The sequence below is a fragment of the Somniosus microcephalus genome, chromosome 8, assembly GCF_052327205.1.
Source record: "Somniosus microcephalus isolate GS21.2 chromosome 8, FLI_Smic_1.0, whole genome shotgun sequence".
Lineage (NCBI taxonomy): Eukaryota > Metazoa > Chordata > Chondrichthyes > Squaliformes > Somniosidae > Somniosus > Somniosus microcephalus.
This window is the reverse complement of record NC_140994.1, coordinates 216,175,971-216,202,502: the sequence shown is the minus strand read 5'-3', so window position 1 is coordinate 216,202,502 and position 26,532 is coordinate 216,175,971. Positions and strand designations below refer to the sequence as shown.

The 26,532-nt window shown below is 44.7% G+C and overlaps 1 protein-coding gene across 5 annotated transcripts in view; it reads left to right on the top strand.

Moving 5' to 3' along the window:
• Nucleotides 1-26,532, top strand: part of fnip1 (folliculin interacting protein 1) — a 131,054-nt gene that overhangs the window by 34,570 nt on the left and 69,952 nt on the right. For 3 of the 5 annotated variants that reach the window (XM_085995711.1, XM_085995715.1, XM_085995712.1), the window contains exon 2: nt 21,853-21,979. In XM_085995711.1, coding sequence (XP_085851837.1) covers nt 21,853-21,979 — 127 coding nt within the window. Of the gene's footprint in view, nt 1-11,971; nt 16,006-21,142; nt 21,443-21,852; nt 21,980-26,532 lie in introns of those variants that run through there. The other 2 variants (XM_085995716.1, XM_085995713.1) reach the window with 2 other exon arrangements.

Below are 26,532 nucleotides of genomic sequence, written 5' to 3'. Positions count from 1 at the left end.
CAAGCAGTCTGACAAATTAGAGACAGTGGAGAGGTCGAGAAAGGTGGTGGTGAGATAGAGCTGGGTGTCGTTAGCGTACATGTGTAAACTGATGCTATGTTTTCGGATGATGTTGCCAAAGGGCAGCATGTAAATGAGAAATAGGAGGGGGCCAAGGAGATATACTACAGCAACATGATGCTCTAGCCATCATGATATGGAGCAGGCTTAATGGACTAGCTGGTTTTTTCCTGCTGGTCAATTTTGTATATTCGTATGTAAAAATGGCCATTTGCACAGTAAGAACTATATTGAGCAAGTGAAACTTGAGTTCTAGGACAGATTTATTTTAGTAGCGTTAATACTCTGTCCTGAAGTAATGAAAAGAGGAATGAGTTTTATGTTTTGTCTTCGAACAATAACTTCATGATGTTGCTTATTACCAACATCTCACCCAGAATGTTTAAAATGGGACTGGTGTGATGGAAAATGGGTGTGATTGGTCTGTCTTGCCATCTGTCGTCTCAGATGGAAAACATTTTCTAAATGTCTTGTACCCCCTACTTGAGCACTCCATAAGTTAGCCTATTGACTAAAAATATACAGTTAATATTTCAGAACAGGAGCTAAAAATTATGACTGAGCTTTTGGTGTCATGTTGAGTGAAAGACTTAAATTTATATAGTGCCTTTCATGACCACCGGACGTCCCAAAGCGCTTTACAGCCAATGAAGTACCTTTGAAGTGTAGTCTGTTGTAATGTGGGAAATGCAGCAGCCAATTTGTGCTCGGCAAGCTCCCACAAACAGCAATGTGATAATGACCAGATAAACTGCTTTTGTTATGTTGATAGAGGGATAAATATTGGCCAGGACACCGGGGATAACTCCCTTGCTCTTCTTCGAAATAGTGCCGTGGGATCTTTTACGTCCACCTGAGAGAACAGACAGGGCCTCGGTTTAACGTCTCATCCGAAAGACGGCACCTCTGACAGTGCAGCACTCCCTCAGCACTGCACTGGAGTGTCAGCCTCGATTGATGTGCTCAAGTCCCTGGAGTGGGACTTGAACCCACTACCTTCTGACTCAGGGGCGAGTGTGCTACCCACTGAGCCACAGCTGACACACTGAGTGATGAAACTACTACATTCCTCAATTGCGGTGGGGGGGGTGCGGTGGGAGGAAAAATTGGAGCGGGGCTGGGAGATGGTGGTGAGAGTCATACCTAGATGATTACAGGGGGCACAAAAGATGATGAGCTGAGATCCGACACTTGGCTGCAAAGATGTCAGGCAAAGGGACAGGGTTGCTTAGAAATAGTGGACATTACCTGGATTTCCAGGAAACTTCCATTTTAAAAAGAAAAGCTTAAATCAAATTGGACATACTGATTCAAGGTTGATCATTTCCAAGAGCAAAATTGCAACTGATAATCTTGAGGCTGAAGATGTATGGTATTTCATAATCCAATGTCATTTTTTTTTGAAGAGGAAGCAAATGGTGTGTGTCTCTATACATAATTATTCCGTACCCCCATTCCACGAGCCATACGCACTAGCTTTGATGTCTCAACTGAGGTGATGGTGGAGGTATTGCTGTTGGTCTCCACATATCTAGATTTGGGGAGGAAGCCAGTGTTCCCACTACTCGTTTCTCTCCCGTGAACCCTGTTGGAATCTACCCCTCCGGTGAAGTGAGGATCAGGCTTGGATGTGATGTTCCCCATGGTGGAAAATGCCTACCAACACTTGCTTTCAAGGCTCCCATGTAAAGTACAACCACTCAGACTAGGTACCCAAGTACTCCTAGCACCTGTGGAAGCAGATGCCAGCATAGGTTGAAGAGAAAAAATGGGGAATGAGGGAAGGCAAAAATGGGCTCTTAAGATTTAGAACCATTGCTTTTTTTCACAAATACAAAGCGATGCTTGGAGTTCAGGAATAGTGCAGTAGAACACTTTATAAAATATTAGAGTAGGTTTCTCCCACATCTGCAGCAGATGGGTCTGTTGATGGGACTTGTTGAATGTAAAGAAGGATCCTTTTAATAATTGCAATACAAGTCCCATCACACACCACCTTCAGCTGTCACCAGTTCCCAATGAATCTGGCAAATATGTCTGTCTTGCTATTGGTGACTTGTGCATTGCGAGATTGTGGCACTAACCGTATAAACACTACTGCATACTTACCGTTAGCCTTCAGTATTCAGGTCAGGAGTTCTTGAGTTTCCTAGGTTATCATGGTAATGCAGTTGATTAAACAAAATTCTTATCCATTTTTTGATTTCATTACTTAAGCCGATATATGCAACCTCCAAGTGTCACTTTCACCTTTTTCCTGCAGTTATGCTTCCAATCGCCATCAGAGGGCCAATGGAGCAAGTTTGTTTTCCATGTCTCTGAAATCTAGATTCCATGAAAGGTTGGGTTTTGGAGCAGCAAGTAGGAGTGCTACAATTGGGGTCTGTACCTCTGGGTTAGGAAATGGAAAATAAATCTCAGTTCCCACTGCTGATAACTATCCACCGATGCCTACTGGAAAAGTGTGGACATCAAATTAGGACAGGATAAGGCTCAGCTACGAGGCCTTGCATGAAAAATGGTCACTTGGACGAGGAACCAGAGGGCTGACAGCACCTATGTAACTCAGCAAGAGTTGGTACCTTCAGGAGAGAAAAGGGTTATTAACCGAAAAAAGTCTTTACGCTTTAATGGTTACAGAGACTGGAAATCTCCGGTACCCTGAGAAAAGAAAGTGAAAGGCAGCAGGCCAGAAAGTAGACAAATCCCAGGAACTTGGAAAGAATTTGATGACTGGGAGAGGTTATTTTTCCAATGAGGGAATATTCTGTATATCTGCACATATTGCTGGATCAGGCAAACCACATAGAACATTTCCAGTAACTTCTACATTTTAACTTTTCTATCTCTCGCTCTCCTTTCTCTCTTTTGCAAGGTTTCAGTGTGATAAAATGTTGTATAAATGTAAGTATTAAGTTTATACTTCAGGTACCTGGGCTCTACTACTGAATTCCTGTTGGCGGTTATGTTCCCTTCATGGATCAATGAAAAGGATACTATTTATTCTATTCCTGGCATTAAATTGATTTGCTGAAGCAGAATTGAACAGATGCTGTAATTATAATTAATTGTATAATGTAGAGCATATAACACTCTGCCATTACCTTTTTCACTGATGCAGAAGTTCTCAGTACAGCACAACATTCTGGTTTATTGAGATTATTATCTCAGAATGTTGCTTTTTCTCTGTTGTTAAAATTAGAATTATGGATGCCCGGGCAGTGACCTCCTTGAGGATTTCACATGGTATCATAAAGCACAAGAGTGAACTGTGTGTGTTCCCGCCATAAACTCCAGATTAGATTAGAGTTTTGATATTGTTCCTGAGTATTGTAATATTTACACTTCCAATTTTACAAAAGGGTTGTGTTGACGACCAGTTCCATTATATTTTGTGCTACGTGATCATATTCATGCAAGAGAATTAACAATGTGATGACAATACTGCAAGTTTATCAAGAAATCTGCAATTGTTCACAAAACTCTGATTACTGTAAGTTATCAGTGACTTACTAACATTATTATTGAGTTGTGCCTGGTTTCTTTGTATTTAATTACTACTGTATTAACGAAGGTGCAAATTGTTGTTAAAACCAAAAACTAAGAGAGCAAGCAGTTCAAATAAATAGTTTATTACAGTTTTCTTAACTCCTTCATGAGCTCAGCGATGTGGTGCACTGCCTACAGCCTTAATTGTTTGTTTTATCATTCTTTGGAATGTGGGTGTCACTGGCAAGGGCGGCATTTATTGCCCATCTCTAGTTTCCCTGCAGAGGTGGTGATGGGCCGCCTTCTTGAGCTACTGCAGTCTATATGTGGTAAAGGTACTCCCACAATGCTGTTGGGTAGAGAGTTCCAGGACTTCGGCGAGCAACAATCTCTTCCTTGAATGGGGCCAAGGATGCAGCACCTCCTCAGGTAGCGCAATCTCTGCCCCTATTCCATTCACCCACAAAAAACAGAAACATGCATTGATTATTTGACGTTGGTCGCCTACCCTCTGCCCTTCAATGAAGCTGCGCTTGTTTTGATTTTCTGAAAATGGCTGCTGTTATGGTAGGAGTTGGCAGTGGGTTGTCCTTCTGTTGAAGAAAGTACCAGGCAAGGGAGGTGCTGGAAAGTCCACACTGCAACTTCATGGGTACCTTTTAAGCAGCTGCAGACTTTATCAGCACCCAAAGTCATCTTGTTGAGCATGTACCAAATCCCAAGTGCTGTGCTTATCTAGCGCATGGCTACTGAATGCAAATTACTTAAACTTGGGAAAGGACTTCCTCCAAACTTGATCCAACGACTTCCTCTCTGATGTGGGGGTCATTGGACTAAGGTTATATTAGCTTCTGTGACCAAAATAGTGCCAGTCTGTTCTGACAAAATCTGCTTTTGGTGTAGTCATTTGGGTTACTTAAATTGATCTGTAGTTTTTTTTTAAACTGTATTTATGGATTGTCCCAGAACTCTGGAGCACCCGTTAAATTGTAGATAGATACTCCCAAATCCGATCTAACATTGGTTGTGTGTTCTTTCTGGACTTAAATGGTTTGTACTGCGTGGCTGAATTCAGAGCTGTTCAAGCCTTTGTAGCATAGATGGGGTATTAAAAAAACCCAAAAACTACAAAATTAAATGGCACTGCATGTTAGATTTACACAATCCTTATACTTGGGTAATTTTATCTATTTACTTGCTACTTTATTTCTTTCCTTCATTCTTTCCCACTTTCACCATGAAAGATGGATGCAAATATCGTACTGTGCAAGATGTGTTTCTGTGGCATGTTTTCAGATGGTAGGGGCACATTGCAGGACGTGGTCATGTGTTGCAAGACCTGCAGTATGTTATTTCGGGTAGATTCTTAATTTACTGATAATGAGTATGTTTGGTTAAGAATTCGAAATGGTCCACTTGTGACAAATACTGTTGAGCTCCTATGTCAGTTACCAGACTCTCTTGTCTGGAGCGCTATTTAAAGGGGTGCGCTTCCTGCTTTTTCCTGTCTGCAATCAATTCTGTATACGCAGGTTGAGAGAGGGAGAGAAATGTCCGGAGACATTTAATGCTATCCTACTTGAAGGAGTTTTGTTCGTCAGCAAGACTTTTGAGGTTCCCATTTCTGTAAGCTTTATTACTACCACATTTTGAAGATTTAAAGGGAGCTGTACTAACACAGGGCCTTGCCCTCCAGCTTCACCGTCGGGGGCAGCGGAGGCGGAGAGAGAGAGTGGAAAACATGGCCAGAGGGAGGAGGGCCAACAGAGTTCTGCACAGGAGACCTTACCCTCCCACGTATTCTGGGAGCAATTCTCATACATTAATTTGTCCGAGGAGCAGTGTTTTAGAAGGCTCCACTTCAGCAAGGAGGTGGTCACAGAGCTCTGCCACCTCCTCCAACCAGAGCTCCAGCCTCAGCTCAGGACCAGGACGTCTGTCGGTGGCAATGAAGGTGACGGTGGCTCTCAATTTCTACACCAGCGGCTCCTTCCAGGCTTCAACAGGGAATATTGCGAATATCTCCCAGTTCGCTGTCCATTGCTGCACCCGGGAGGTCACAAATGCTCTCTGCAAAAGGAGAAGGGTGTACATCTCATTCCCCATGACCCGAGACAAACAGCGTGAACATGCATGTGGCTTCGCTAGGAGAGTGGGCTTCCCCATGGTTCAGGGCACCATTGACTACATGCACGTGGCATTGCGGGCACCTCGTGAAAATGCAGAGGTTTTCCTCAACCGCAAAGACTTCCACTCTCTGAACGTCCAGTTGGTTTGCGACCCCAGACAGAGCATCCTCGCTGTCAATGCCCGCTCTCCAGGCAGCAGCCACGGTGCATTCATCCTGTGCCAGACTGGTGTCCCAGACCTGTTCCAACCACCGCATCACCCTTGTGGCTGGCTCCTCGGGGACAAGGGTTATCCACTCTGCATCTGGCTGATGACATCGCTCCGTAACTCCAACACTCTGCTGAGGTCGCATACAATGAGAGCCATAGCGCCACCAGGAACCTCATTGAACAGACGATCGGCGTGCTGAAGCAACGGTTCCAGTGTCTTGACGACTCTGGAGGAGCCCTGCAGTACTCCCCCGATCGAGTCTCAGTTTCCATTGTGTGCTGCATGCTGCACAACCTCACAATTCAGAGGACCCAGCCATTGCCACCAGGGATTGGTGCACCGCCTCAGGAGGAGGAAGAGGAGGAGGAGCAACAACAACGTGGGAGGGAGGCGCTCAATGTTGCTTCTACAAGGACCATTCGTGAACACTTCATAAGACAGTGCTTCTGATGAATGACAGTGAAGATGGCTTTTGGGATCAACAAGCACATTACAGCCATCCCGCAGCCCCTATTACTGGGCAAAGCTCCAATGAGTAACATGAGGAAAGTTCAATAAAAAAAAATTATTTTTCTCAACAACTTGTGTCTTATTAAGCACAACCAATAACAAACAAACACAATTCATTAACAAACAAAACTGATTCTTACCACATCAAGATAAGTCTCAACAAAGTGAACAATATATTTACATACACATCCAACTTTGTTACAAACACTCCCCTCATATGTTAGAACATTTTTAGTTATTCGGCCTTCTTCAATGATCTTCGTCCCCTGCACACTTTCCCCCCCCCCCCCCCCCCCCCCCCACCCTACTCCTCCGTCATGTGGCTGCAGCAAGTTGGGTGGAAGGCTGTTGAATCTCTGATCCAGAGACTGGGCCTGGAGGGCTCGGCTGCAGACTGCACCAACTCTGCATGGGCAGTAGCAGTCTGGGCTGGCTGGGTTACAGGCGGTGGCAAGTGCAATGGCGGAGTGACAGGTGGCACCAGGAATGCTGTCATCCTGAGAGAGGACAGCACCTTCCTGCTCGACCGAAACACTGCCAATCCCCCGGGGGAGAACCGCAGCATCCGGAGCAATCTGCTCGAACACAGATTGATGGCCTGCTGTGGCACCGTGAGATCCCCGGTGGACTGTGGGTGACCCAGCGACGATGGCAGCAGTCAGCGCTTGCGTGGCATCAATCTGAGACTGCATGAAAGCAGTCTGACATTGGATGCCACCAAGCACTGACTCCATTCCAGCACTAAGCCGTTGTGTTGCGTCAGCCTGTGCTGCAATAGATGCTGCCACCTCACCCATTACACACAGCATGGGGTCTGGGTCCCCAGGTTTTTTTCCCAAGTCAACCATCCTCTGCAACGAGGCAAGGATGGGTTCAAGGGTTTGTGCACAGTTGACAGCTGTGCTGGCGGCGGACTCCTCCACGCTCCTAGCCAGTGCATCCATGCTGTCGGGCACTCTTGCCACTGCATCCATGAGCTCAGTGTGCATGCTCATCACCTGAGTATTCATGGCCGCTATATTGAGGTCCTCATCCGAGTCCTGTGCAACAGAACTCGTGCGTGTACTCGCCCTCCGGGGAGATGGCCCCCGAGCTTCCCTTCCCCCATGGCGTTGCTGCAGCCTGCTGGGTCCCGGAGCTTCACCCACATCAGAGGCATTTCATCTCCCCTCGAGTGACCGTGTGGCCCCATTATCAGACCTCTCGCCCTCCGGAGACGCAGGCGGTGAGACTCCGGCTTGGTGTTCCTGATCCTCTCCCGCGTCGCTGCCACTGGGAGGCTGGTCAGATGGTGGCTCACTATCTGAAAGCAGGAATGTCCAAGAGTGGCTTTAATGTGAGGGCAGAGGGTCAAAGGGAGCAAAGACTGGAGACAGTATAGTTAGATGGAAAGTGGGAAAGGCTGGTGTTGTGAGGGGTAAGTGGTATGAGAGAGATGAGGAACATACCGTTGCTGTCCTCAAGGGGGCCAACCTCTCCGACTGCCACAGCGCCCACGACATGGCTCACGATTAGTCTGTGAACTCGCTCCTCCAGTTGTGTGAGGGGGTGCAGCTCCGCCTGACCTCCTCCCGTGCGTTGTTGCTCCCTCCTGTTATGAGAATGCTTGACCTGCAAGAAAAAGGACAGCGTGTGAGTGAGTGTGCAGCCATGTGTTTGGCAGATGTGCCTACCATAGTTGAATAGCCATTAATGTTTGCAAAGTGTGAGATGTGGATGTGACATTCAGTAGATGGGCATAGTTGTTGGGGATTTTGTACTTTATACCGTCTGTGCACAGAGTGAGGTTGAGATGGTGGCATGTAGAGGTATTTCAAGCATCTACTCACCCTGTCCCACCCAAGTGAGGTTGTTGAACTTCTTGCAGCACTGTGTGCGAGTTCTTTTGACCAGGCTCTTGAATGATACATAAGAGGATAACTAGGGAAAGAGTAGGGCCCATTAGGGACCAAAGTGGCAATCTGTGTGTGGAGCCAGAAGATGTAGGTGGGGTTTTTAATGAATTTTTTACATCTGTGTTCACTATGGAGAAGGACGATGTAGACATAGAAATCGGGCAGGGGGACTGTGATATACTTGAACATATTAGCATCGAGAGGGAGGAGGTACTAGCGGTTTTAGCAGGCTTAAAAGTGGATAAATCCCCAGGCCTGGACGAAATGTATCCCAGGCTGCTGTGTGAGGCAAAGGAGGAGATTGCAGGGGCTCTGACACAAATTTTCAGAACCTCTCTGGCCACAGGGGATGTGCCAGAGGACTGGAGGACAGCTAACGTAGTACCATTATTCAAGAAGGGTAGTAGGGATAAACCAGGGAATTACAGGCCAGTGAGCCTAACATCAGTGGTAGGGAAATTATTGGAAAAAATTCTGAGGGACAGAATTAGTCTCCACTTGGAGAGGCAAGGATTAATCAGGGATAGTCAGCATGGCTTTGTCAAGGGAAGATCATGTCTGACCAATTTGATTGAATTTTTCGAGGGGGTGACTAGGTGTGTGGATGATGGTAGTGCAGTGGATGTGGTTTACATGGATTTCAGTAAGGCTATTGATAAAGTCCCGCATAGGAGACTGGTCAGGAAGGTAAGAGCCCATGGGATCCAGGGTGCCTTGGCACATTGGATCAAAAACTGGCTTAGTGGCAGAAGGCAGAGGGTGATGGTCGAAGGTTGTTTTTGTGACTGGAAGCCTGTGTCCAGTGGGGTAACGCAGGGATCGGTGCTGGGTCCCTTGCTGTTTGTGGTCTACATTAATGATTTGGATGTGAATGTAAAAGGTATGATCAATAAATTCGCAGATGACACGACTGCCTGAAAGGGTGGTAGAGGCAGGAACCCTCACAACATTCAAGAAGCATTTGGATGAGCACTTGAAATGCCATAGCATACAAGGCTACGGACCAAATGCTGGAAAATGGGATTAGATTAGACAGGGATGGATGGCCGGCGCGGACGCGATGGGCCAAAGGCCTCTTTCTGTGCTGTATGACTCTATGACTATAATGGGCCACCTCCCTCCACACCCTTGTGAACTCCTAGGGCAATGGCCTCTTGCCAGTGTCTGGGAACAGCACTGCCCGTTGGCATTCCACAGCGACAATCGGAGCCTCCAATGCCTGGTCGCTAAACCGGCGAGTGCTCTCCCTGGGCCTCTGAGCAGCCATGATAATCGTTGCTGAAGATTTGCACCTCCTTGCAGGCCCAGGTCAAACGCAGCAATGAGCAGGGTGAGGCTGTGTAGCATGATTGACCCTCCCCTTTAAGAACTGGAAGGCGCCAGTCTGTCTTGAGTACAAGGTAATTGACAGCGCCCGAGCTTGAGTAGCGCTCCTGAGGTAGCGCCCCATTCCCTGACGTTAGCGCCCTAAGAGAGGTGTGTAGCGCTGCAATCACCTCCAGGGGCGCTGGAGACAAATTTCACGGTCACCGACGATAATTTGCGGCAGGCGCTAAATTTTGCACCCGGCTGCTATTAGCGCCCCAAAATGATCGATACCGAATTTTTCCACCGTGGTTTCTACAAATGACATTCCCGTGTCTCCTGCTGGCCAAGAGTGGTACAGGCAGTGGCCTGGTAAGAGAGTAAAATCGAAGGACTCTTTCAGATGTAGGAGGCATGTGAACCTTGGCGGGAGACGGTGGCAAGAAAGACAATGTTTACCCATAACACACACAAATAATTTCACAGAAGCCACTTTTCAGGTACTAAATTCAGTGTTTAAAAATGTCATTTTTAAAGAAAACATATCCTCCCCTCTCCTTTCATAGGCCCTTCTATTCCACACAATGTCCCCAGTTGAGAGGGTAGCTGTCCAGCTCCCAGCCTTCTCTCAGTATCGCTTTGAAACTGGTACCTAAAAGGTGCACAATTGTGTTCAGGCTAATGTTTCAACCAAGTATTTTTGCCCTGAGGCAGAATATGGGCACTGCACAGCAAAGAGGGGGATTTATGCAAAGCATCTCTGCTGACTACCATGAGTACTGTGCAAAGGTAGGTATGTGTACTTTTTTTTATATATATAGCATTTTAAAATATATTACTCAATGGCAGCTTGCCAACCTACCAAGTAGATCAGAGCCTTTGGCAGTGTTCACCTGTGGGAGTTGCTGTGTATCAAGTACAGTACTTCCCACTCTCTCCTCTTTCTCCACCCCCCCCCCCCCCAGTAATCTTTAAATAGGAGCTGGTCAGAGTAAGGTGAAAAAGTACATTAGTGTGCTGTGCCATAACATAATTTATACACGTTAGTTCCTGATCCCCATTCAAATTCCCCAAGGAGACACGAAATAGGAGTTTTTTTTTTACCTTCTCAGTTAAAAGTGAGTACATTCCCCAGCAGAAAATGTGTAAAACATTTTGCAAAATATATCCAGTCTATTTTGCCTTTTTTAGAATGTTTTTTAAACTATTGCAAAATACATCATGTCAAAAGGTAGACTAAAGACAGAGGAAGAATAGTTTGCCTGGGCTGTAAACATATGCACCTTATCGTAATCAAAAGTTCAGGACTTGTATCCTTGTTTTTTTTTCCCCACAGCTGGTCTCTATCTTGTGACATTGAGTCACATCACATGAGTTGAGTCACATGAGCTGGATAGACACAACACACCTTAATTACAATGCTGTTTGGAATGCACTTAAAAGCTTTCTGTATGGGCAAGTGTGTTAGTGCAATCTAACATGAGTTGCAAGGAATGCAAATTAGTTAAAACCTACTGCAAAATCTTCCAGATCGATTTCGGTTATTTAATAGAATTTGTTAAACCAGTGTATGCATAGCCAAACATTCTGTGCACTCATTATCTAAAATATGCTTTTTAAAACAGGTATGTGTGTATGTTTAAAACATTTGAATGCTTAGTGTATGAGAAACAAATGTGTGATACCGGATGGCATTGATGAGTGACTGCTTTTAATATCCACCTACGGTTTGGGAGCCCAAGAGCCTCTCACTAAAATGTCACTTAGCTTGCTAATGTTTTGTTCCATTCATCAGCCGAGCCATTCAGGAACTTTAGGTTGAAGTGAATTGCTTTCTCTTGAGAGGATAAAGGAAAGGTTGACACTGGTCAACCTGTTTCATTTTAGTGTTTTGATTGCAGATTGGCATTAATGGGAGAGTAGCTGTAGTCTGTAGTCAGGATTGCTTTTTCATCCTGTTTGAACAATGACATACGGAAACTGGCCTGACAGGATGAAAAACCTTGATATATTTTATTAACAATGATGGAATAGTGGTTAGCACTGTTGCCTCACAGCGCCAGGGACCCGGGTTCGAATCCGGCCTCGGGCGACTGTCTGTGTGGAGTTTGCACATTCTCCCCGTGTTTGTGTGGGTTTCCTCCGGGTGCTCCGGTTTCCTCCCACAGTCCAAAGATGTGTGAGTTAGGTTGATTGGCTATGATAAATTGACCCTTAGTGTTAGGGGGATTAAATGCGTGGGGTTACGGGGATCGGGTGGGATATGTGTCGGTGCAGGCTCGATGGGCCGAAATGGCCTCTATCTGCACTGTGGGGTTTCTGTGATTCTGTGAAATGGTGCACAAGTTGTTGCACAGTATCATCGAATGAGAAGGGTATAGGTTCCATTTCCCCAATTCTGCTCCAAAAATGGCATTAGCAGAATTCTGAAAACACACCACTTCTCGGCAGTGCAGGGTCTCCAGATGGGCCCTCGAAACTACAGGGAGTTTGTTGGAGATTTTTTAAAAATAGATTCATATATTTAGTCCAAAAATTATGGCATGTGTATTGCCATGGTATTTTAGAACCTCTCTTTCTTTGTTGTGTGTGTCCAGCAGCTCTCTTCTGACTGTTTTACCTCCATGCTATGTATGAATCAAACTGCTCGTGTTGGGAAATGTCTCCCAGTGCTACCTGTTTAAAGATTCCTAATAGAAACATAGAAGATAGGAGCAGGAGTAGGCCATTCGGCCCTTCGAGCCTGCTCCGCCATTCAATGAGATCATGGCTGATCATCCAAATTCAGTACCCTGTCCCTGCCTTCTCCCCATATCCCTTGATCCCTTTAGCCTCAAGAAATATATTTAATGAACTGGCCTCCACCACCCTCTGTGGCAGAGAATTCCACAGGTTCACCACTCTCTGGGTGAAGAAATTCCTCCTCATTTCAGTCCTAAATGGCTTACCCCTTATCCTTAGACTATGACCCCTGGTTCTGGACTCCCCGGCCATCAGAAACATCCTTTCTGCATCTAGTCTGTCCAGACCTGACAGAATTTTATAGGTTTCGATGAAATCCCCTCTCAATCTTCTAAACTCCAGTGAGTATAAGCCCAATCGACACAATCTCTCCTCATACGTCATTCCTGCCATCTGAGGTATCAGCCTGGTGAATCTTCGCTGCACTCCCTCCATGGCAAGAACGTCCTTCCTCAGGTAAGGTGACCAAAACTGCACACGATACTCAAGGTGCGGTCTCACCAAGGCCCTGTACAACTGCAGCAAGATATCCTTGTTCTTGTACTCGAACCCTCTTGCTACGAAGGCCAACATACCATTTGCCTTCTTAACCGCCTGCTGCACCTGCATGCTTACCTTCGACTGGTGCACAATAACACCCAGGTCTCTTTGCACTTCCCCTTCTCCCAATCTATTGCCATTCAAATAATAATCTGCCTTCCTGTTTTTGCCACCAAAGTGGATAACCTCACATTTATCCACATTATAGTGCATTTGCCATGCTTCTGCCCAATCACCCAACCTGTCCAAATCGTACTGGAGTTTCACGACATCCTCCTCGCAGCTTACCCTCCCACCCAGCTTTGTGTCGTCTGCAAATTTGGAGATATTACATCCAATTCCTTCGTCCAGATCATTAATATATATTGTGAACAGCTGGGGTCCTAGGACTGATCCTTGCGGTACCCCACTAGTCACTGCCTACCACTCGGAAAACGACCCGTTTATTCCAACTCTTTGCTTTCTGTCCGCCAACCAGTTCTCTATCCAAGTCAATACCTTGCCCCCAATCCCATGTGCCTTAAGTTTGCACGCTAATTTCTTATGTGGGACCTTATCGAAAGCCTTCTGAAAGTCCAAATACACCACATCCACTGGTTCTCCCGTATCTATTTTACCAGTTACATCCTCAAAAAATTCCAGTAGATTAGTCCAGCATGATTTACCTTTTGACATTATTTTGACAGTCTCATTCTAGCCTGATATAGTCCATAGCACAGAACTGTCCAGAATTTAGCACAAAATTAACAATTTCTCTTGTAAAGATCCTAAAAATGTCTGTGAAAATAGAAGGTTTCAAAAACTGGGATTACAAAACAAACTTCTGCAGCACAATAGAGAGAGCTTGCCTTTCCATCCGACTTGGGTGGAAGTACTTGAGGCTGATACTGGCTGTCAAAAGTGGTAAATCACTGATACTCCTTGCCTTGAGTGCAGAAAAATTAAGTGATATGTTTTGCCTGTTGTTGGAGAATGATCTGGGGCAATATAAGAGGAATCAACTTTTTTTATTTAAAAGTGGAATAGAAAATTAAAGCAATGACCAAACTGGTAGCTAAGAGGTTGAAGCCCACGTTTCCCAATGCAGCAGTAACTCTCGTTTGAATCCCAATGCTGTGTCTCTGGGTGGGGACAGAGGTTGAGATGGGTCACCTGTACCAGTTTGTTTTTGTACTTGTTTTAGTGGCCAGCCAAAAGCAGCATTAGTTGCAGGCTGCCCACTCTGTCCTTCTGGCCATAAGAGGTGTGGGCCCTGGAGGAGGAGGAGGAGCAGATGTATTTATTTTTGGTAGGATAGAAAGGAATGGCTACAACTTTTTGAATGTTGATAGCAGAAATATAGCAACTGGCTCACTCAAAAAAAAACAAAAAACAAAAAAAAAAACCTCTTGAGATTTGCTTGTACAAGGTAATATGATCTGGGTCTACTTTTTTGTGGGTGTACCTCCCTCTCTTCCTTTTTAAGAAGCTCCTTAAAACCTACCTCTTTGACCATGCTTTTGGTCATCTGTCTGAATATCTTCTTACGTGGCTCGGCCTCCAATTTCATTTGATAACACTCCTGTGAAGCACCTTGGGGCATTTTACTACGTTAAAGGCGATATATAAATGTAACTTTTTGTTGTTGAAAGATCAGATGCACCACAGCCCATCCTAGTGCAAGTGATTAACGCTTCTTGAGGTTGTCCATGTAGTTGAAGCAGATGTACTGAAGTGGCTATGGTATCCAGCATGGAAAAGTCTTACACCACCACTACTTGTAAGTCAGCACAATACAGTATACACAATGACATTGACTGCATGTTAACACTGCTGTGCCATCAATTATGTGTTGTGATCACTATAATTTCTGTTCATCATAGAGTTTTTCATGATACAGCACTGGCAATGCATTTGCTCCATTGTTGTTGGAAGCAAGCTATTCCAGCATCTGAGCCTACCTGTGCAACTCTCCATTTTGACGACATTTCTTCTTTGAACCTAGATTAGGTAATTACTGAACTATGCTGCAAAAACTCACAATGACCTAGTTTATTCTACCATAGACCATGGAGTGTGTTTCCCTTGTGTTCTTTTAAAATGCTGTGCACCGTAGTTGCATTTATATTTGCTGTCCGTCTCCTCGTGTACTAAACCTCTTTCCATTCTTTGAGGACAACTTGCGCCTTAATGGGGTTGTCGGCAGGAAGGAGGATCTTTTTTTAACTGATTTGTTTCTTAACCTCTCGATGATTATTAAATAAACCATGTCCTGAGTGGATTGATTGCCATGATTTTAGTAGTGTTGTTCAATTACTAATTAATTTCAGAAAAGGAAAAAAATGATAGCATTAGTCAAAAATTGAAGTATAGTTTGTTTTTATGGTTTGTTTTGAAAGAAGAAAAAAACTCAGTACCAGCCAGTATTGCATAGGATTGTTTGGTAAACTGCATCTTATTTATTGTATTGTGTTAGACAAAGGACATTGAACAAGTGCCGTTGTGTTCAGCTGGGTGAATGTACAGGGTTTTTGTTACTGAGTGAAATGATGGAAAGTAGAGGGTTCGATTGGAAGAGTGCGGGCTCTGGGGCGCTTGCTAATGCAGGGATTGGTTGGCAGGCTTCTGTGTAGACCCAGGTGGTACACCGAGTCAGATCACATGATTGCTATTAGTGCCCGTTTTCTTGAGTCAACAGAGGCTGCCTATCAGTGCTGTAGATTCAAGGCATCCTGATGCATCAAGAAATGTGCTGGGGAGAGGGGGAGAGAGCTGGAGGCTTCTTCTGCTAATTATCCGACTGCCTGACCGTTTGGGAACTAGAGTACACTGCTGTAAGCAACATTGAGGAGCTCTGATCTGGAAACACGTAATGTTTTATAGTTCGTGATGAGATTAAACTAAACGGTATCTGCTGTAACCAAGTCTCTGAGAATCTAGACAATTGTAAGCTCTTGTGCAGTTTATGCGGTTGGACATGGAATTACCTTTGACAGAGTGCTGTTCACATCTCTCTGTGTGTCACCTGACAGCCTTGTGCTTCAGGATGAACCTAATACAGAGCTATTATTAGGAAGGGTTAGCAAGCAAAGAACCTTTCTGTGGATTACATTGCCGGGCTTGCCAACAGGACAATGTTACCCAGGTAATTTTTTTTCAAATAAAATTGTTAATCTAGAACTTGTGCATTAAATTTTCTCGCATTGTTAGGCAAGAGCTTCTTATGGAATTCTTTTAATTTTTTAATGTTGGGAACAGCAGCTAATATTGTTTATGAAAGCTTTTTCTGTTATACTGAACCTACACTTTTGGAAATATTCCTTGCTTGCAACTTGGAAAGGGGTGAGAGGTTGACACTTTAGTTTAAACAGTAGAAAATGTTGCTTTTTACATTTTATTCACTGAAATTGTGTTGTACTCTGTGTGAGCCCTACAGTAACTGGGGAATGCTTCCTGATTCTCAAAGTGATTTGTTGTTGGACTTGCATAGCATTGTACAGGTACTTGGGGAAAAGTTAACACCTAAGGAAAAATGGGTATCTTGTGTGCTGGATTGGCAAAGCCAGAGTCTTTTGGAAAAGGACCCCGAGAGGATTAATGGTACTGGGAGTTGTACAATGCACACACTGCAATGCTGCTTTTATCATCAGCTAATTCTCACTGGCTGCTTCTCTCGGGTTTTTAAATCTGCTTGTAGATTTTAAATAATTTACCTGATGGTTTACATATTGAAGGGTGGTTATAACAGAACTTGGTTGACCAGATCTAATCTGATTGTGCTGGAACTGAAATACTTCATCGCTGCATCTTTAAGCTGATCAAAGTGAGGGACATCAATGCTGGGAAATAGACTTTTTCCACTTTTGGCACCCAGCGTCGGGCACTGCTATCTATAGTACATTCAAACACGGACAAATAGTGCCTTTGCTTTGTCACCGGCACAGCCCTAAAGTTGTTAACAAACTAAATGTGATGCCACTGGAGGCAGTGTAGCACAAACCAAATGAGATGTTTTGGCCTGCCCCTCTGACATCTTGGGCTTCCAGTGGCACCCTATATCCAAAGTGACATGCTAGTCGAGCAAGAGAGATTTTGGCCACTGATGGCTAAAGTGCTCCGTGTATGTGCTGGTGAATCCAGCCGATGCAGAAACCACCCCACAATCTAAAACTAGTATTGCAAAATTATTTCAGGAGGCAACGCTGTAAAATAAATGCAGCACAAAACTCCCTCTGCTCTACCCCAATCTAAGAAGACTGCCTCTTTCAGTGTGACGTTTTCCTCCTTCCTGTACCAGCCATCTTAATGGTGCCTTTGGATGAGACCAACAGTTTGTGCTGAATTGTGTTTTGCACGGTTTGTCCGTGTTGTATCTATGCTTTAATACGTTCAATCAAGCATGTAGATACGTCGAATTAAATCAGAGTCAGGCAGACAGGCTTATAACTGTGATCTTTATTGGTAAAATGGCTGACTGCAGCTTTCCCGGGTAATTCCCATAATGCATTGCACATTACATTACCGTATTAACTGGTGTTAAACTCGCACATTACATTACTGTATTGACTGGTGTCAAACTCGCAATCAATACACGACAGTCCGAGTGCACTGGTTACTGAATTCGGACTGCCCAAACTCATTTGGTGCTGGACCCTTGCATCAAGATGAAAGAGGAGACTTCCTTCCATCGCTCTTGATTATATCAACTCTGGTTTTAGAATTGGTTGGGTGGGGCGGGGTAGAGAGAAGAGAAACAAACTGTCCTAACTCTATGCCACTCAGTGCCCAATTTTTTTTATTTTTAAGAAGCAGTAGGATGTTGCAGTTGGTTCTGAATGGAAAATGCAAGCAACACTGTAATAGATCAAGCAGATGAGTGGGCAGGAAAGCTGTAAATGTTAACTATGAAAGTAGTGCTCTGTGCAACATGAATCTCTAGCTTTGTGCTATGCCAGCGTTCTACTGAATTCATTTAATACAATATGCTTGTTTATTCCCCTCAACTTTCCTGTGCTAAGCATGCAACTCTCTGCATCTGTTTCAATCCATGGCTGAGAAATATTATACTGCTAAAAGGAGCATTTGTTTGTTTCTACTAAAAATACACATTTTTACTAAACACTGCCTGATAATCTACCATTAATCAGGCACTTTCATCACAACTGAAATGTTTCACACAATTATCTTTACTGACATATGTAAAGCAAACTTGTTCAGGGTGCTACACCCCAAATTCACAATTTTAGAAATCTCTTTCCTTGCCTTCCCATGCCTGTACTAAAGGGTTTGACCCGAAACGTTGGCTCTATTTTCTCTCCACGGATGTTGCCTGACCACCTGAGTTTTTCCAGCATTTTCTGTTGTTATTTCAGATTTCCAGCATCTGCAGTATTTTGCTATCATACTATTTGCTGAACTGTTGCTTTGGTTAAAGTGCAGCTCCTCAATGAATAATATATCAGGACAGCACAGAGAGTGTCGCTCAAAATGCTGGTGTACTCAAAAAGAAAAAAAAAGAAAAAAAATGCTCGTGTAATCAAAATGGTGGACAAGCAGGTGCCTTATCCTATTTTTTTTAATGAATGCACATTAATGGTGATTGTCGTGAAAGTTTGCTTCCAAAATGCTTTCAGTATTTGGAAAGAAAATGTATTTTTATTCCCTACAGTTTTAGTGCAATAGTATTATAGGGGCCAAAATGCCCTTTTTTTAAAAAAATAAGTGTTTTTTGTGGTGTTGATCTTTGTGGCCCTCTTCTCCCCCTCCCCTCAGAACAGCCTGACTATGAGTATGTTTTGGATATGTTGGCTTTCTCTCCCCCTTTGGCTGTTATGTCCGTGTATCTTAATGTTGTGTCCTTCAATAATCAGACAGCAGACTGCAGGGAACGATTCAACAGGTGTTTACTGAATGAGGGTTACTCTAGAACCAACTGTACAGATCACTACTCACGGTTTATATACAGGTGTGGTCACTGCCGGTACTACAGTATACAGGAGCTGTAAAAAGTAGTTCTCTCCCTTAAGGTATATATACATTACATTGGCAACCAGGAGCGATCCCAGAAGTGGTCACAGAATCACAGAAACCCCACAGTGCAGATAGAGGCCATTTCGGCCCATCGAGCCTGCACCGACACATATCCCACCCGATCCCCGTAACCCCTACACCAACACACATCCCACCCTATCCCCGTAACCCCACGTATTTAATCCCCCTAACACTAAGGGTCAATTTTATCATAGCCAATCAACCTAACCTGCACATCTTTGGTCAGTTAAAGTGAAGTCCTAACTTGACCCGAGAAGGGCATAGGCACAGTGAGCCAGGTTCTCCCTGTACTAGCTGGCTTAGTTCTACCATGTGCAGTCTCCAAATCAAATACTGTACTACATCAAGGACCCAGCAATACTTTGCAAATTGCAGCTCAAAATGATCCCTCGCAGCACAAGCAAGTATTCTCCTACAGAACACTTTGCATTTGGTTAACCACGTTTTCCACCATGGCAGCAGATAATACAAGAAGGTGTTAAGCAAGCTTGGGAATAAGGCCTACACTATTACATAATGCAAGAGGAACCGGGGAAAAGTAGAGGCAGATCCGCATGCAGTAGGGTATCGGAAGGCCAATTCAAAAGCTTCCATTAAAAATGCTATACTCCATAAATTCCACCCCTCTGGTAGAGGAATCTAGGTGATGCTGTGGCTAAAAGGATACACTACTGCATTCATTTTTTGATTAGGCCCAGCTTTCAATTTTCCCAAATACCAGTTCAGGGGTACACAAAAACCTCCCATACAAATCGTTCACATCCCCCTGCCCAGCCCTTTAGATCCAGCTTCCCTGCCCCCGCCAGCCCTTTACATCCAGCTCCCCTGCGCCCCCCCCCCCCCCCCACCCAGCCCTTTACATCCAGCTCCCCTGCACCACCCCTCCCCCCCCCCCCCCCCCCAGCCCTTTAGATCCAGCTCCATGGTTGCTGGACACGTATGTCAAAACCTGTATTTGCACTGTTGACAAAAAGTTGCATCTTTGTGTCATGGTGAAGTACATTCATTCCCACAATAATTGTGGATAAAGCACCTTTGTGTTGTATGCCAATCTGAATGATGTGTAACCACCAATTGTAATTAGGGAAATGCCTCCTTATCCAATTTGGACTGATCATCTGCCAGGATGCTCCAGTGCCCTTGAACCACAACGAAGGAATGACATGGCTGAAGAGGTTTCCCTCACCACCGATTCATAGCCAGCAATCTTTAACACCCTCCCTCCCCCTTACACATTTTCACTCCTGCAAGTACATGCTTACCAAGGTAGTTAGTGCAACACACTAGGTTATCAATATATTAAGTACAATGTGACCACATTGCATACAGCCTAAACCTGATCTGTAAATACATGAAGTTCAACAAGTGAAAATTTCCATGTTGAAGATGATCTCTTGACAAAAAAAACCTGAAGGAAGCAGCCATAAAGTGCTTCTGGGGTGAGCGGGAGGCAGGAAGCAGTGTGTCACAGAGTTCACAGGCCACTCTAATGATTTTCCTCATCGTGATCACCTGATTTTAATTTTCTATTGGAGAAGGATGCCAAACAGAGGTGATTTAATCCCTCTTTTCCCCACCACTGAAGAAACATGGAGAAAATTGAAGGGATTGGCCAAGCAACAGTACGCATGCACTTCATAGTAATGGTTATGAAAGTGTATTGGTAAAAGCATATGAACAGGTGGCAGAACTGCCCCCTCGGAATCATGCATTCATTGCAGGCTGAGGGAAGCAAATTACTGAAAGTAGCTCGTGTCTCTGTTTCAAAGGAAGGACCAAAGTAGCAGATTCACAGCTTTCTTTACAAACCTTCCAAAAGTAGTGTTCATTATTAGTATCATTCTTGTAAAAAAAAAAGTACATTTTAATTTGTGGCATGTTGTATTTAGTCAACGCCAGCATGCAGTCTGCTGAAAAGTTCAAATGCCCTTGCAATTTATGGAAAGAACATTTTGCTCACTATTTTTTGTCTGCATTTACTGAATAGAAGTTTGCAGGACAGGCTTGATCGACCAGTAGGTCTTTTCCTGACCATCATTTTCGTATGTTCATAAGTTACATAAAATGAAAAGCATATATTGCTGAATATCCTGATCTGAAATTAAGTGTGTGTGTGTGTGTAGGACATGAACGAGTTTGACTCTTCCATTTTTTTAAAAAACAGTGACTTCAATTTAACTAAAAGCTAACCACTAATGATTATAATACAATTATTACAAAAATTCATGTTTTATAAATGTAATTATAGGGTCTTCACTTAAATATGAAAATTTTAATTTTATAACGTGATTTTTATTACTTCTCAGAACTAATTTTGGGGGAATATAACAGAGCAAAAACTCATTTAATACAACCTCCCTTTCACTTTTATGAGGGCAGGCTCTCTTTTTGTGAGGCATTTTCTTTCCATTCTTGGGTCTCCTCATGTATCATCCTGCCAAAAGAGGCACCCTCTGCCAGTATATTGAAAAGAGAGAAACACAGCCTAAAGAAAGAAGGTGGATAGGTGGGAACGCTCATCATCATTATTAGTAAGTCATTATTATTGTGCTGAATAAACATTCCAACTTTTTTTTTAACGGAATTTCCTGGCATGCCATAACGATGAAAAAGCCTTTGCACAGCAGACTTGTGTCAGCATGTTTCTGATTGATTATCTTCTCTCTCTTCGTACATCCCCTCCTAATCTTGGCTTGGTTTTCAGTTGCCAGAGAAGGCTGAGGGGGGACCTTCTAATTTTCCTTGGCTCCTGCCACATCCTTGCAGGAGCCAAGGAAAATTAGAATGCAAATTACACTGGTGTTGGGACCAAGAGTTCTGGGATGTCACCATCTTGGGCAGAGAATGGTCTGTGGCGGGAAGTTTATGAATGGCTTGTGGATGCAAGTTTTTGTTTTACTTATTACAATTATCGCTCACTGTGTCACCATTTTCTTTCAAGCTGGCCTGCTCCAGAGTTCAACCCCAGCCAGCTAAGACTTATTGTCTATCAGGATTGTGAACGACGAGGAAGAAATGTTCTGTTTGACTCCAAAGTGACAAAGAAAACTGAGGAAACTTCAGCCTCAGTAAGTCATAAATTATTTTTGTCTTTGTCTAATGGTTAATGGATGTCCATCAAGTCTGATCTGTACTAGTGTGAAAAATTATCTCTGCATTCAGTTCAGTTTTTGTTAACCTTTTCTCAGCTTGTTTGTTTAGCAGGTAGGAGAAGGAAGAAGGAAAGGAGTAAACCACCCATCTTGCAATATGTAGTCCTGCATTTTTTAAATTAGGTCTGTAGTCTTCCAGGCTACAGAAACCAGACTTGAGACAATAACTTAACTTTTGTCTCCTAATTGAAAAGTTGTATGCTTCAGATCCCAGTGATGGCTGCCACTCAACCACCCCCCCCCCCTCCCCCAGCAGTTGCATTATTTTCATTGGTAGCTATGTGGAATTGAAGCATTCTATTGAGCATAGGGAGTGGAAAACATTTTTTTTAATTGCTCTGTTTATCAACTGTTGATTTGTGCTTCTGGTCAGTCTTGGAGGAGAATTGACCATAGGAGAAAACCAGTGGCTCAGGCATCTATGTCCTTTTATGGGATAAGCTGTTTGCATTGAGGGTGGAGTATAAATTAGGAATAAACATACATTATAAAATGTTATGACTTGATAGCTTGGGAAGATGATCCAGAATTGGGGCATCTTGCAGACATTTCCAAATCATGCGCATGGCGTGTTCTTCCCCTCCTTTCCACCACCCCCAAATATCCAGTGTCCTGAATTGGGGGCCATTTTGGTGTGCACCTCATAGAGTTGTACAGCACAGAAAGAGGCCCTTCGGCCCATCATGTCCGCGCCGGCCATCAAGCCCTGTCTATTCTAATCCCATTTTCCAGCACTTGGTCCGTAGCCTTGTATGCTATGGCGTTTCAAGTGCTCATCTAAATGCTTCTTGAATGTTGTGAGGGTTCCTGCCTCTACCACCCTTTCAGGCAGTGAGTTCCAGATTCCAACCACACTCTGGGTGAAAAAGTGTTTCCTCAAATCCCCTCTAAACCTCCTGCCCCTTACCTTGAAACTATGCCCCCTGATTATTGACCCCTCTACTAAGGGGAAAAGTTCCTTTCTATCTACCCTATCTATGCCCCTCATAATTTTGTACACCTCAATCAGGTCCCCCCTCAGCCTTCTCTACACTAAGGAAAACAACCCCAGCCTGTCCAGTCTCGATTCATAGCTGAAGCACTCCAGCCCAGGTCACATCCTGATGAATCTCCTCTGCACCCCCTTCAATGCAATCACATCCTTCCTATAGTGTGGCGACCAGAACTGCACACAGTATTCCAGCTGTGGCCTAACTAGCATTTTGTACAGCTCCATCGTAACCTCCCTGCTCTTGCCTTCATTAGCCGAGGCATAGAATATAAGTATCCCATATGACTTCTTAACCACCTTATCTACCTGTCCTGCTGCCTTCAGGGATCTATGTACATGCACACCAAGGTCCCTCTGATCCTCTGTCCTCCCTAGGGTCCTACCATTCATTGTGTATTCCCTTGCCTTGTTAGTCCTCCCAAAATGCATCACCTCACACTTTTCAGGGTTAAATTCCATTTGCTACTGTTCTGCCCATCTGACCAACCTGTCTATATCGTCCTGTAACCTGAGGCTTCCCTCCTCGCTACTTACCACTCCACCAATTTTCGTGTTATCTACGAACTTACTGATCATACCTCCTACATTCATATCTAAATCATTAAAGTACACTGCAAACAGCAAGGGACCCAGCACCGATCCCTGCGGCACACCACTGGAAAACCTGCTGGAGACATACCAGGGTCGTACAAACGAGCAGCAGAAAACACGGTTAGAAAATCCCTCGGCAATGCTCCCACTAATGCTGGCAGGTTAAAAAGTTTACAGTCCTGTCTCCTGTTGGGGTCTACAAAATAAGCGTAATTAGGTGTGAAGTGCTTTGGGACATCCTAAGGACATGAAAGGCATATATGCGCACATGTTTCCGATATATCTGGAAGCTTGTGACCTAATGCTGTACAGGCTCAATTAAAGCATAGGTGTTCATAGTGGAAATTTCTCAAAGTTGATTCATTGCATTAAGTGTAATTGCTGAATTTTATTTGTGATCTGATGAATGAAAAACAATCTGCTTGTGTGTGTTGATCCACTACCCATCTGTTTGCTAAGAAAAGCATTAAAGTGGAATTTTTTGGGAAGTGTTGATGTGGTAAAAATGCAAATGGTCGATAGTTTGGTAGTGTCACAAACTTGTTTATATGCACTGGAAGCTTTTAAAGCACCACAGTCTTTTTTCCCCTCGTGTGTGGTTTCATCACATGATCGTGCATTGCAAGAGAGATTTCTTTCCGGTCTAAGTGCCTGTCAAACTCACGAGTTCTTAAGGAAGTCATATGATTTTCATTCAACTGCACTACTTGTGTTCATAAGTGAATTTATGAAAATGAACTGGAACTTAAAGCAAATATATGGATACAGTTGCACGTCTATTGAAAAGTATGCAAATATGGCTTCAATGCATGCAGGAGTTTGCTTGAGTACAGTAAAATGCTATTTTTTTTTTACTGGTAAGCACCTTGGATGGGTCGTCGAGTATCTTTAGAACATCATCTTTTTGACTAAGATTTGATTCCAAACTTAAAAGAGGCTTACATTCTTCTTTGATAGAGTGAGAAGAATTAGGTGCTTGGAGGTTGGAGGGGAAATGCCATTCAGCAGGAGAAGGCTAAGAAAGAGGAGACCAAACCAGCTGCATGCTCCCTTTTGGCACTGTGCAAGTGTTCTCCTTTGGATAATTTGCTTGTAACCTCAAGTTGCCCACCTTCCTCATTAAGGAGGGTAATTATAAGGTGTGGTGTGTAATTAGTACAGTGGATGTAGGAATTAAAAATATTTCTAAATCAAAGTTGTGCCCTAAATTTTAAAATTAAAAAGGTACTAGTGAATCTTCCATGGTGCTGCACATGGGGAGCTGAGACTAAGGCCTAGAAATTCGGTTGGTTGCGCCAGCGATTAGCGCCTAAAGAGCCCGAGAATTGGGGCGTTACCCAATGTTCGGGCGGGCGCACTGAAGATAGCGCGACCTTCCATATTGAGTATCCTTTTAGCGCCTGCGCTAACTCTTTGCGCGTGCCCGCGTGCGCAGGCAGATCATGACGCCATTTCAGTGTGCAACGCCTTTTTGGCGCCCCTGACCGGATATTCGGTGGCGCCCGCAACCTTTCCGCCTGGCACTATTAGTGACAGTTGGATGGAACGTTCCCAGGCCCTTCTCGGAGTCGGGGGGCGCTATTTAAAGGGGACAGCTCTAGTATAAAAGCTGCAGCCACTTGGCCTGTTCATTCTGATCGTTGCTGGAGATAGTTGGTGAACTTCTGTTGCACAGTAATTTTCTGATTTAGCCTTCGGAGACTTGGGACCTGAAGCCCTGTCCGGAGCAGCTGGAGCGCTAGACATTACTGCGTCTTGCCCGTCTGGCATAGCAATGGGAGCTGCTTTGGAGGGGAACGTCCTCATGGCCGGACATTTGGAAGGGGCACAGACGGCGGGAGAGGGGGCCGGGATTGGCCAGAAGGAGGAGGGGCAATGGAGGTCGCCCAATCCGACGATACGCTGCAAGGGTTTTCAGGCAGCAGGTGTCATACCTTACCATGTCGGAGGAGCAGTGTCTGCGAAGGCTCAGATTCGGTAAGGAGGTTGTGACTGAGCTGTGCCACCTGCTTGCTGAAGATCTGCAGCCTCGTCTACGGTGCAGGACCTCTCTGTCGGTGGCCGTCAAAGTGACTGTTGCCCTCAACTTTTACGCCAGCGGATCCTTTTAGTCAGCCACTGGGGACATCGCGAATATATCACAATTTGCAGTGCATTGTTGCCTCCGGCAAGTCACAGCTGCCCTCTATAGAAGGAGGCGTGAATTAATCACCTTCCCTGTGACCCTGGAGAAGCAGGGGGAGCGCGCGCAGGGCTTCGCTGCTATTGCGGACTTCCCCATGGTGCAGGGGGCCATTGATTGCACACACGTGGCTTTGCGGGCGCCATTACAGAATCCTGAGGAGTTCCGCAACCGCAAGGGGTTCCACTCCCTCAATGTCCAGCTGGTCTGTGACCACCGGCAGATGATCATGGCAGCCAACGCACAATTCCCTGGGAGCAGACACGATGCGTTCATCCTGCGGCAGACCTCAGTTTCTGACCTTTTTGAGGGCTCGGCTCACCCACGAGGCTGGCTTCTTGGCGACAAGGGCTATCCTCTCTGCCCATGGCTCATGACCCCACTCCGTTTGCCCACCAACCCGGCAGAAGAGCTTTACAACAGCAGCCATCAGGCGACCAGGAACATTGTGGAGCACACTATTGGTGTGCTCAAACAGCGTTTCCGCTGTCTAGACCATTCGGGGGGAGCCCTGCAGTACTCGCCGGAGCAAGTTGGTCGCATCGTCGTCGTCTGCTGCATGCTCCACAACTTGGCCATTCGACGAACCCAGCCAATGCCAGCCGACCCTCAAGGTCCAGCAGAGCAGGCGGACGAGGAGGAGGAGGAAGAGCAGGCGGACGAGGAGGAGGAGGAAGATGGGAGGGCTCCTGAAACTGGAAGGGC